At 46.0% G+C, this 13,029-nt stretch overlaps 1 protein-coding gene and 1 long non-coding RNA gene across 3 annotated transcripts in view; one reads left to right on the top strand and one right to left on the bottom strand.

The window, feature by feature from the left end:
- TDP1 (tyrosyl-DNA phosphodiesterase 1) overlaps positions 1-5,496 on the top strand; it is a 78,906-nt gene extending 73,410 nt beyond the window's left edge. For both annotated transcript variants that reach the window (XM_082617001.1, XM_082617002.1), the window contains exon 16: positions 5,157-5,496. In XM_082617001.1, the coding sequence (XP_082473127.1) occupies positions 5,157-5,230 (74 nt within the window). In that variant the 3' untranslated portion in view covers positions 5,231-5,496. The remainder of the gene's footprint in view (positions 1-5,156) is intronic.
- Positions 1-13,029, bottom strand: part of LOC309802031 — a 622,798-nt gene that overhangs the window by 320,407 nt on the left and 289,362 nt on the right. The window lies entirely within an intron of this gene.

The raw sequence follows: 13,029 nt of genomic DNA on the forward strand, positions 1-13,029 counted from the left end.
CTGAGATATAGTCTAGAAAGCATCTAACCCAGTGTCCAGCTCAGAGTTAGCAGCTGATTTCGGTTAGCCATTGTTTCTGTTATTTAAAATGTCCAGTTCAGTTATAACAGTGGATTGATGGCCATCCCTCCCCCTCCCCCCATGAGCTGACATTCAGAAGAGCCTGAGGCTTGTGCAGGACAGTCCCTAACCCAGGACATGACCCAGTGACCTGCCCCCCTTCTGGCTTTGCGCTGCACCTCTGTCTTTTCTCGCCTTCTCTGCTCTCCATGTCCCTCACCCCTACCCCCAACCTGAGTGCTCCTGAATAAACAGGTTGGAGGTGGGAAGGACTAACTATGACAGCCTTATTTAGGCTTAGCCTCCTGCCGTCTGGCCTCAGGCATTGTACCTCCCACCCACAGCCTGGAACCTTGGCTGGAATTTCACCCCCTCCCTTTAATCCTAATCTCCAAAGAACTGTAAAAGCAAGAATGGAAGAGATAGAGGAGCCTTAGAATTATCCTAAGGTTCCCTCAGTTCCACTAGAAAAAGCATTGCTAAGAACTTAAAAGTTTACAACTAGGTAGTGTCTTAGACCATGTAATGAAAATGGTAATCCTTTTATTTGACCAGCAAGCAGAAGTTTTCCATTGTTTAAGTGAGTTTTCTATTTTTTACACATTTCCTTTGAAAGACATATGCGAGAGAGACTGGAACATTTTAGTTTTTTTATCAGTACTGTTTTACCTTCCACACTGCTTTACTAGCATGTAGAATAATGCCAGGGATTCAGATATCACCATTTCCTGTAAAGCCAACATTCAGGGGAGTCATGTGCACCTTAAAAAGGCATCTTGAGCTTCCCTGGTGGTGCAGTGGTTAAGAATCCGCCTGCCAATGAAGGGGACACAGGTTCAATCCCTGGTCCGAGAAGATCCCACATGCCGCGGAACAACTAAGCCCGTGTGCCACAACTACTGAGCCTGTACTCTAGAGCCCACAAGCCATAACTACTGAAGCCCGCGTGCCTAGAGCCCGTGCTCCACAACAAGAGAAGCCACCGCAGTGAGAAGCCCACGCTCCGCAACGAAGAGTAGCCCCCGCTCACTACAACTAGAGAAAGCCCGTGCACAGCAACGAAGACCCAACACAGCCAAAAATAAATAAATGTAAAAAAAAAAAACCAAAGGCATCTTACCAGTGCTTGGAAAAGTTGAGTTGTTAAGAACATTTCAGAAGCACTGTATTTCAGGCTTTCCTGTTGGTGCAGTGGTTAAGAATCTTCCTGCCAGTGCAAGGGACACAGGTTTGAGCCCTGGTCCGGGAAGATCCCACATGCTGCAGAGCAACTAAGCCTGTGCGCCACAACTACTGAGCCTGCGCTCCAGAGCCTGCAAGCCACAGCTCCTGAAGCCAGGGTGCCTAGAGCCCGTGCTCTGCAACAAGAGAAGCCACCACGATGAGAAGCCCATGCACCGCAAAGAAGAGTAGCCCCCGCTCAGCGCAACTAGAGAAAGCCCACACACAGCAACGAAGACCCAACGCAGCTGAAAATAAATAAATTTAAAAAAAAAAGCACTGCATTTGAATAAGTGATTTTCAAGCCACTTTAACATATATAAGATCTTGTTCAGTATTTTTTAAGTCAGGAGACTATAAGAAGAGCAGAGAAATATACTAATGTGAACAAATCACAGTTGGATACAAGAGACCACCACACATCCTGACACCAAGAAATTGATCAAATAAAACAAAAACAAAGACTTAGCTACAGGGGTACCTGCTTTATGCTTGCTGCTTATTCTCTCCCCACAGGTATATCATTGAGAACCTGCTGTGCACAGATACCAGCTAGGTGCTTGGAATAGATCAGTGAACAAGACAGACACAAATCCTTGCCCTCCTTGAGTTTATATTACTCCTCCCATGAAAAGTTACACATACCCAAACCCATTTTACAACAGGAACTGTGTTTTTAAAAGAAAACTTTTACAAAGCAAAATCACTAACATTGTAAATCACGCACTGTAGCATGCAGTCCCTGACCACAGGGACACACAGAGAGAACCATGCCCCCCAGGTTGTCCTTGGTCCTCCCCCACCGTGGCCCTAACGCAGGCCTCACCTGGACTCTCACCTGGACTGTGCTGCTCTTTCATTTCCCTGGTTCTGCACTCCACCCCCTGGATGCCATCCTCCACGCTGCTGCCAGGCTCATCTGATCGTTCCCTCTCCTGTTTTAAATCCTTTCATCGTATTCCAGAAAAAAAAAAAAAAAAAAAGACATTTTTCATCCCCTTTAGCCTCACATCCCAAACAGATTCTGTGAAGATCACCTTTAGAACTTGACAAGGGTGCGCATTGCCAGGCCCCAGCCCAGACCTACTGAAACGAGCTCTCCAGGGGTGGGTCCCAGAAAAACGTGCCAGCAATTCCCACATCAGCCCAGTCAGGGAACTGCTGCACAGACACAGTGGGGTTCAGCATCCCAGCAGCAGGGCATGCCTGCTTGTCTGCCTGCCCCCTGGACCGTAAACTTGAGAGGCCTTCATGTTTGGCTAGCGGAGTACCAGGCATCTAACCAGCACGACCAAGTATTTCATATACACATGTGACTGTATCATGTGAGGCAAGTTGTTCTCTCATGGGACAGTTTAGGAGGATTGCCTAAAACAGGCCTTCATCTGAGCCAGTGAGTGGTAATGGCTGATTTCCAGTAGTAATGGGTGTAAAAACACAACAGAATCATAACACCCCCCTCTTTTCACCTTCCTCTTGGCCCTTTTTGTGGCCTTCCCCCACGGTAGTGGAAGGCCTTGCAGCTGGCATGGAAAGGCTGTGCCCGGGAGGTGCAGACATTTGCTCATTTATAAAGCAGAGCCTCAGGGGGATTTGCCAGGAGCATGGTTTCCAGGTCCTCACTTGGTCATCGTTGACTAAATTTGAGGGAAAGGAGTAGTCATTCCTTGGTATCTGCCAGGGATTGGTCGAGGACCCACCTTGGATCCCAGAATCAACAGATGCTCAAGCCCGATAGTGAGCCATCCGTATCCGCAGTTCCACATCCCCAGATTCAACCAAACACTGATCGTGTAATGTGTATTTATTGAAAAAAATCGCATATAAGTGGACCCTCACAGTTCAAACCCAAGTTGTTCAAGGGTCCACTGTAAATGCCGTGGTGGTCTTTAAGTTACAGCCTCACTGGCAAATGTCTGTATCACAGATGTGCACTGGTGAAGAATCTCTCGAATGGCTATTCATATAGCAGGGACCGGGGGGTCTTCTGCCTGGGGGATGAAGCAGAGTAGACATTGCCCAACAGAGCAGTTTGCAGGGAAAGAGGTAAATAAGGGGAGGTCCAGCCACAGAAGATGGTGTTTCCAATGGAAGAGAGTGCGTGCTTCCTTAAGGCCAGTGAGTAGCCAGGGAGTCAAGTCTGCAGCCCTGCTAGTCCCTTACCTCTTAAGAAACTTAATTACCAGAAAGTGTGGTTTCATGCTTTCAAACCATCTCAAGGCCAAAGGGGAGAGAACGGGGTTCTGATAACTTGTTGCCATCTTTGGCATTCTTTTCCTGCACTTGCTGCTGGGAGTTGCCATTTGCACACTTGCCCTGTGATTATTCAGAACAAACAGCGAGGCTGGGTGGAAGGAGCAGCAGATACCATTGTTTGCCAGGTCGGCCTCCAAGCTACCATCTGCCTCTGTTCAGGAAAAGGAGAAAGCCTCCCCCAGGGGCTGCAGGCAGATGGTCCATCTCAGCTGACCTGCCAAGTGGCCAGTTTACTATAAGCATGCAACCCTTCCATCCTCTGTATTTCTCAGGACAATAATACGGGGGGTTCTTTTTAATCCTTGTAGTGTATTTATACCCTACCCGTATTTTTTTAAATTAAATAATTTATTTTTGGCTGCATTGGGTCTTTGTTGCTGCACGTGGGCTTTCTCTGGTTGCTGAGAGCAGGGGCTACTCTTCGTTGTGGTGCTTGGGCTTCTCATTGCAGTGGCTTCTCAGAGCAGGGGCTCTAGGTGCTCGGGCTTCAGTAGTTGTGGTGCACAGGCTCAGTAGTTGTGGCTCGTGGGCTCTAGAGCAGAGGCTCAGTAGTTGCGGCGCACGGGTTTAGTTGCTCCGCGGCATGTGGGATCTTCCCGGACCAGGGCTTGAACCCGTGTCCCCTGCATTGACAGGTGGATTGTTAACCACTGCGCCACCAGGGAAGTCCCTACACCCTACCCATATTATTATGGTTCTTTTTGAAATGGTTTGACTCTGGCAGTAGCCATGTGTGGTAAAAGAGATTTGTTCCAATTTTTTCAATTTGTGAAACATCAGTTAAACGGAAGAAAAGTTCACACATATTGAGCACCTACAACATGCCAGGAACTTTCACAGATGTTCTCTCATTCATGCTTCACAATAATCCTGGGAGTTTGCTAATGTAATTACTTCCCGTTTCAGAGATAGGGAACCTGAGGCCAAAATCCACATGCCTTCCTCAGGCTGCAGAGAAGGATGAAGGCAGGATTTGAACCCAGGTCACCTTTCCGTTGTACCCTTCCAAGGCATGTTGCTTTTCTCAATGTTGGTCTACGGTCATTATACAGAGACCTTTATGCCTTATCAATCACTAGCCTTAAGTTACAGAACAAAACCATTTCAGGGATGTGACGCTGGGCGTCTTGGCTCTGTGCGACCATGACCAGCTGCTGAGAGCAGAAAAATGGCCTTTGACTGAACCCATTGTCACTGTTGGTTTCTGCAGGTTCTTAAAAGAAGAAAATGAGCTACCCTCATTTGTTACATTCTCTCTGTGCGGAACACTGCGTCTTGTGCACTACACAGGTTTATTTCATTTAATCCTCCTGACAGCTCCAGACTTAGATACACATAAGGAGGCTGAGGCTCAGAGAGATGAAGTGACTTGTCAACGTAAGTGGCAAGCCAGCATTCACCCCAGGCTTCAGCCTGCTCCCATGTTCACTCACCCGTGTCTTAACATGAACCTTTACTACAAGCTTTTACCTATAAGGGCTCTCGGGGCTTGATTCAGAAAAGGCTCTTCATGATTTGTAGACTCCGGCCCATGAGTAGTTTTATCCTGTCAGGTGGGTGAATTTTCTGTAATCCTATTTAAATCAGTATTATACTTATGTAATTTTTTATTCCCCCAGATCGGCCCTGGATTTGGAACATTCCTTATGTCAAAGCACCAGATACACACGGGAACATGTGGGTTCCCTCCTGAGAGCAGTAAAGTACTGTGAAGTTGACGTGTAAGGCATTGAACTCCGAACATTGGATGTCCTTGTTTGCACTGGGTGTTCACTTTTCTTAATGTTTTATCTGCCCCCCTACAAAACTCTTTGCAAAGGTCGAGCTTTCAAACACAGATGTGGGTTATCCTTTTAATGGCCATTGTTAACATTCTCACTTTAAAAAATTATATATTTTCGTAATTCCCTTTTCTATGCTTTGGAATGAAAGCTATTAAACTTCACCACGTTAAAAGAATATATATGTGTAAAATGACCTTCCTAGCGATGAGGACTTTCAGGGCCGTGTCGGCGCTTGTGGATTGAAGGTTGACATGTGTCAGTTGTGCTCTGTCAGGAGAGGTGCTCTGGATTCAGCTGAAACTTCTCAGAGCAGGAACGTGACCTCTCACCCAGCCCTCTCTCAGCTTTCTTAGTGTGTCTCGGGGTTGCTGGAGGGAGTCTGGGGTGTGTCGGCTGGTGCGGCTACCCCGATGCCATGGGCCATGTTGACCGTCGTCACCCTGCAGCCTTAGACGACGTTTCATCCCCCCGCCCCCGGCCGTGCTGGCTGCCTTCCCGCTCAAGGACCACCTGCCCTCCCCTCACCCATTCCCCACAGTGCATGGTGTCTCCTCCAACCCCAGAAATGTCCACAAAAGACAGCTCGCAGGATCATACAAAAGCACACAAGTATTTCACTCAGAAGAGCCCCTGAAAGGTGAACTGATTGGGTGCCTTTAATTCACAAGTGAGGGAACTGAGGCCCAGAAAGGTTCAGGACGTCCCCCAGGCCCCAGCTGCCTGGGTCAGAGCGACAAGCATCGTCCTGCTTTGTGTCCTGCTTTGTGAGGGGCATCTTCCTGCCTTTCACATGCAGGATCGCGCTCTCCTCAGATGACTTAGAGCCTTCTCGTTTTTTCTTCTGTGTGAGGCTCATTTCCAGGTTGTCACCAGCTTCTTCATCCTAGAATTTAGAATAGAGTTCAATGTTAATTTTGAAAGATTTTTTTTAAGATGCTAGTTTTCCAGACTGTTCCTCAGAGGCCAAGGATGTTCACATCAGAAAGCTGCTGGGGTGGGTGAGGGGCCGGGGCTCCTCCCTTCTCCTTCCCCGATCAGAGGAGCCTTCCTTCACCACTTTTACATATTGGGTTCTCTAAAGGATACTATCCGGGTGGTTTTTTGTTTTGCATTCTGCTTAAAAACATAAAGTTGAAAAGCCACTGAATTCGTTTAACCAGTTTCTTCCACTGGTAAGAAAAGTTAGGCTTAATCCTTTTTGCACGCTGCCTTCTACTTCAGGGGCATTCAGACCCTGTATCAGATTAGCCCAACTGCCTTGGAAGGCAACAGGGAAGGTGCCCTGGACTGGTAGTAGCAGTGGGGCTGGCCCAGAGCGGGAGCCCAGGAGTCTGAGTGGGGTGTCCAGGGGACTGCCGTCAAAGACCTGTGATTCCCACCAGCACAGTGGTCCGTCCTAGGTGGGCGTGGGGGGAGTGCCAGCCTCCAGGCAGCAGGGGAGCGTCACAACCGCCGCAAGTAGTCGGCCATCTCCGGGCAGGACCCAGGAAGCCTGGGCTGCTCGGGGCCCAGCCAGTCAAAGGATAGCGGACTCGGGTATGTGGCTCATCTGATCCACATGACTGCAAAGTGGGTCGGAGCCCAGAGCTGGAGTCAGGCTGCCGGGCTTTGAATCCCAGTTCTGCCACCACTTCTCTGTGCTTTGGTCCCCTCACCTGTAAGATAGGGGTGGAGTAATAATCATTCCCATTGCAGAGGCTCATTGAGACTGTCCAGTGAGTTAGGACATGAAAGTGCCTGCACAGAGTGGGGACTGTACAGGGGACACCCTTGAGTCATTAGGCTTATCCTCATTTTCCTGATAAGGAAACCTGGACTCAGACAGGTGAAGTGCTTGTCCAAGGTCACACTTCTAGAAAGTGCTCTCACCAGTGTTTGAACCCAGGTCCGGCAGCATCCAGAGCCTGTTCTGTACTTCCAGGTGGCCCAGGTTCCCAGGCAGTGTGGTGGACAGTATCTGAGGAGATGGACCATTTTCCCCCAATCCATTGTGGACAGATACTTTTATAGGATACAGGATCAGGTGCTTGGATGTCAGCACTGTCAGATTGCTAAGAAAGTTTCTAAATGCTCACTTTTACTTTCTGTTCTCATCACAGGCTGGCCTGGTCCACAGCCACACTTGGAGCGGCACCCTAGACCCAGCAGGGACCCAGAGTGCCCTTCTGGAAGCTGAGACAATCTCTGTAGGATGGGCTGGTTAGGTACATCAAGGTACAGTTAGGGGAAGTCCAAGGTCAAGGGGCATGTACCCAGTGGGTGTGCATGCCCAGTCCCGGAGAGCTGCCTCCTGTGGCCCTTGCCCTGGTCAGCATGGGCTCAGCGAGGCAGGGCTAGGCCAGGCCAGCGCAGTATCAGGTCAGTACCACGAGCTCTCTGGGCACAGTTGATAGCACATGTGGAAAATAAAGTAATGCCTCAAGAGTAATCAACATGGGATTGATTAAATTCCAAGAGGTTCAACAAAACAAGAGGTTCAACCGCATCTGGTCCTTTTATTAATGTGACTGGCTAAATTACCCAAAGTGCCACAAAAAAGCATCATCAACGCCTGTTAATTTTTTTTTTAATATTTGTTTAGTTATTTGGCTGCGCTGGGTCGTAGTTGCGGCATGCAGGATCTAGTGCCCTGATCAAGGATCAAATCTGGCCCCCATGCATTCGGAGCCCAGAGTCTTAGCCACTGGACCACCAGGGAAGTCCAAACACTTGTTAATATTTGAGGAAACCACTTCTGTTATTCTCAGGTCGGGGTTCAACAATTCTCCCCAACCCAGGAAACCCTCGCCTCCCCTCTGTCTGCTGTAGCTGCGTGCCACTTTTTATCCATTTTCCCCACCTCCTTCCGTCCTTTCAGATCTCATGGAAACACGTATCCAGTGACTTTATACCTGCTGAGGGCAAACTTCCATATAAAAGAATCCACCCTCTTCTTCGTAAGCTGCCCGATACAGGAGACTCATCTGCTGAGTAAGGAGTTTCTCTGCATGTGGACGAAAGGAACCGCTGCCTCTTTTTCTTAAAAAGTTTTATCTTGTTCTTTTGAAATCTTACCTAGCATCCTTTTACAGAGATGGACATGTAGCCAAAAATCTAAATGAGATTTTCATATTGGACAATGAATTTCAACAGTATTCTAAATGCTTAAGCATTTAAGAGACCCTCCCCAAATTTTTGGAGGCAGGAAATTGTCAACCCTGACACTTGGTGACTTAAAGGAAGTCACTTGCCATTTAGGCAGGAGGATTCCATGTCCCCTCACTTCTCTGGTACTCTCTGGTGAAGAGAGGAATGATCTGCCACCAGCTTCTTTCTTGGGGGAGGGAGGGAGATGGGATTTTTAAATTATGTTTTATCTTCATACTCTTGGGAAAGGAGACCTAGTTTTAACCATAGTTGATAAAAATCAGCCTTAGAAGTTCACTGATTTGGAGACTGTATTTTTCTACATAATGTAATAGCTGATGTTTCCTGACTTCTTCCTATGTTTAAACTCCTGTACTTAAATGCTTGTTTAATCCTCACATCAGCCTTCTCTCTTTTTTTTTTATCTTTATTGGAGTATAATTGTTTTACAATGTTGTGTTAGTTTCTGCTGTGCAACAAAGTGAATCAGCTATATGTATACATATATCCCTGTATCCCCTCCCTGTCTCACCCTTCTAGGTCATCACAAAGCATTGAGTTGATCTCCCTGTGCTGTGCGGCTGCTTCCCACTAGCCATCCATTTTACATTTGGTAGTGTATATATGTCAAAGCTACTCTCTCACTTCGTCCCAGCTTCCTCTTCCCCCCGCCCCGTGTCCTCAAGTCCGTTCTCTACATCTGAGTCTTTATTCAGGAATAAAGACTGATAAAGGTTCATCAGTACCTTTTTTTTAGATTCCATATACGTCCGTTAGCATACGGTATTTTTCTCTTTCTGACTTACTTCACTCTGAATGACAGACTCTAGGTCCATCCACCTCACTACAAATAACTCAATTTTGTTTCTTTTTATGGCTGAGTGATATTCCATTGCATATATGTGTCACATCTTCCTTATCCATTCATCTGTCGATGGACACTTAGGTTGCTTCCATGTCCTGGCTATTGTAAATAGAGCTGCAGTGAACATTGTGGTACATGACTCTTTTTGAATTAAGGTTTTCTCAGGGTATATGCCCAGTAGTGGGATTGCTGGGTCATATGGTAGTTCTATTTTTAGTTTTTTAAGGAACCTCCATACTGTTCTCAATAGTGGCTGTATCAACTTACATTCCCACCAACAGTGCAGGAGGGTTCCCTTTTCTCCACTTCCTCTCCAGCCTTCTCTTAAATAACATCCGTAAGATCCCACAGTGAGCAACAGCACCAAGCTTCATTTTCCTAGTGTGGAAGTTTTCTTGTGTGGAAGTTACATAGTTGTCCTTAATGGAATTTATTAATATCACATGACGTTTCAGATGAACATGGTTTCTGCATCAGATTCAGTATGCTTAAAATGAGGATCTTAGATTTGATTTTGTTGCAACTTTTTTTCCCACATGACAGTAAAAATTCACTTTCTAAGAAACAATGTCTAATATCATTTGATCCATTGTGAAACCATTTTTGGGTGATCTAAGTGTTTGATTCAAATCTTAAGACATTTTGACTCCCCCCCCACTTACTGTAGAGTTAGAGCTTTAACTAACCCCATCCTTGAGAATTCCTTGAGAATACTTGCTTTTGACTGAATATGTCAAAGAAAAGGTTAGGTAGGCATTCTTTTTTTTACATTTGTAAAATGTAGCAATTGTGTTGATGCATGAATGATATTAATTGTAATGACAAAGTATAATGACAGAAGTCTGTACAGGAACTCAGTGACTGGCAGAAATAAATTAGCTTAACAATTGTATAGAATTAAATCTAAAATTCTTTTGATGATGTGCTAACACGTGTTATACATAGGTCACATCCCATTATGATTAAATCTTTGAGGAGTTTGCCAAGTTTAGTAGCCCACTTATTTCAAGCAATATGCAGGACAAAAGTACTACAAACAAAACAGTACAATTTCTTACTGAATTTCTATCAACTAGTAAGTTATACGTCTTAAGTGGCCGTTGCTTACATAGTAGGATTCACAAGCAGAAACAAAAGATGAGGCCAGAAAACAGGTTCCTGGGAGATGCCAACACAGCAGCTTAGAGGCAGGGACCACCTCTGAGCCCCGTCTCTGTCCACCAGTCCCTGAGGAGTAACACTGACCCACAAGTACTGAGTACTTGCTGTGTCCCGGGTACTGTTCTGTGACTTATGCATATTAACTAACTGAATCTTCATAAGAACCTGATCAAGGAGGCATTATTATTATCCCCATTTTACACATGGGGAAACTAAGATGATTTGTCCAGAGAGAGTCACACAGCTGGCAAGGGGCAAAGCTGGGATTTGAACCCAGGCAGGACTGCTGGGAGGAGCCAGGCAGCAGGTGTGGCCAATGCTCCAGTCAAGGAGCAGGGCTCCCATACATGATATGTAGCTGTAGCTACAAAACCAGGTGCACTTTCAGACACTGTAACAGTGCACGGTTGGCGAGACAGAACCTGCTGGCAGTGCACAAAATCAGCCACTAAATGCCGCCTTAGCGTGCAGGGCTGAGCCACTGCAGTGTTAAAGCCAGAACCTGGCAGTGGAGCCAGTTCCTTTCAAGAGAGAACATCGATGGCTGAAAACTTTGCCTTGTTAAGTATGTTCTCTTCAGTTCTCTGAAACCTGGCGTTTCCACTGACTCAGTAGATCTAAAGCACAGAAAACTGCCAGCGTAGAGGATGCTGGAGCGGGGAGGGCAAGAGGCAGCCCAGGAAGTGGGGAGCAGGGATGTGTTGAAATGAGGGCGCCTCATATATTTAAGGAGGTGTGACGAGTAGTCACAGGGCCAAAGCATTGCAAATCTGGGTACGATTAGTAGCCCAGTTTTTACAACAGAGTTCCAAGCAAGTCCCTCAGCGCAGAATCCAACTGCTGTGTATAAATTACACTTTATTCTCTTTAGGTCTACCAGAAGCTCTACTGAAACTGCAGTCTGATTAATGTTAATCAGTAGAAGGCACTTGGCTCAGTTTCTCCTCTTCCCTTTGTAGCAAGGTTTTCGGAAAGCCCCATTGCAACGGCCAGTTTTCTTAATACTCACAAAGAGACTCTCAGAAGGGAAAGGCAAAAGAGAAATTGCATCTGTAGGGAATTTATTATGGGATATGATAGTAGGTAACTTTATATACGTCATCACATGTGGGGCAGGTTATACCTCATTTTGTAAGAGGGGAAAGTAAGGTTCAAGGTCACAGAACTAGTGTGTGTCCCTTTGTGGCCCCAAGGACACAGATGATGCCACTGTGCGTGATCTGGGTGGCTCTGTGTTCATAGGTTCTTTAGAAATTAACATTATGACAGCTGAATGCTGATTTTGTTTTCTTCAGATACTTGACATTACTAAAATTTTAAAGCCTCTGTAGGGCTTCCCTGGTGGCGCAGTGGTTGAGAGTCCGCCTGCCGATGCAGGGGACACGGGTTTGTGCCCCAGTCCAGGAAAATCCCAGATGCTGCGGAGCCTGCACGTCCGGAGCCTGTGCTCCGCAACGGGAGAGGCCACAGCAGTGATAGGCCCGCGTACCACCGAAAAAAAAAAAAAAAAAAAGCCTCTGTAAATATTTGTTATTTAATAATACTTTATTAATATTTTTATGAAAGACTACATTAGGATGCTTTTATAGTTACAGAAGCCAGATTAGTTAGGCTTAAGCAATGAAAGAGACTTTTAACACGAGTCTAGCAAATGCGAGAGGATCATAATGTAACCAAGTCTACCTTCGAGTCTCAGCTCTGCTTTCCAGTTTCTGGACATCATTCTCAAGCAAGCTCTCTCCACCTGGAGGCTGAAATTCCCACTCCCTCACCACCACCGCACGCTCCAGGATCCCATATTATATCCGGCTCGTCATTTCAGAGAAAACAAGATACTTCTTTCCCAACAGTGCTGGCCAAAGTCCCCTGACACATCTGATTGGTCAGGTTGAGTCATGTGTCCATCCATGATGCAAGCACCCCAGATCAGGGACTGCCCCTGCTGAGGGGGGGCCAGGTGCAGAGTTCACCAAAGACAAGTGGAAGATGCCTGAGGTCCAATCCAGAACAAGAAGTCTCTCTAGGTGAAGTATTAATATTGTGCCAGTATGCCTTGTTCTTAAAGAACGTGTGCAAGCATGCAGATTTTATTTAAAAGTAAAAGGATGCAACTAGAGATTATCATACTAAGTGAAATCAGTCAGAAAGAGAAAGACACATACCATATGATATCACTTACATGTGGAATCTAAAATATGACACAAATGAACCTCTCTGTGAAACAGAAAGAGAATCACGGACATAGAGAACAGACTCGTGGTTGCCAACGGGGAGGGGGTTGGGGGAGGGATGCACTGGGAGGTTGGGGTCAGCAGATGTAAGCTAGTATATATAGGATGGATAAACAACAAGGTCCTACTATATAGCACAGAGAACTATATTCAGTATCCTATGATAAACCATAATGGAAAAGAATATTTTTAAAAAAGGTATATATGTGTAACTGAATCACTTTGCTGTATAGCAGTAATTAACATTCTAAATCAACTATACTTCAATTTTTAAATAAATAAATAAATAAATAAAAGCAAAAGGAAACCAAGAAGGACATTTTAA

Source organism: Mesoplodon mirus (assembly GCF_964341445.2).
Source record: "Mesoplodon mirus genome assembly, chromosome: 4".
Lineage (NCBI taxonomy): Eukaryota > Metazoa > Chordata > Mammalia > Artiodactyla > Ziphiidae > Mesoplodon > Mesoplodon mirus.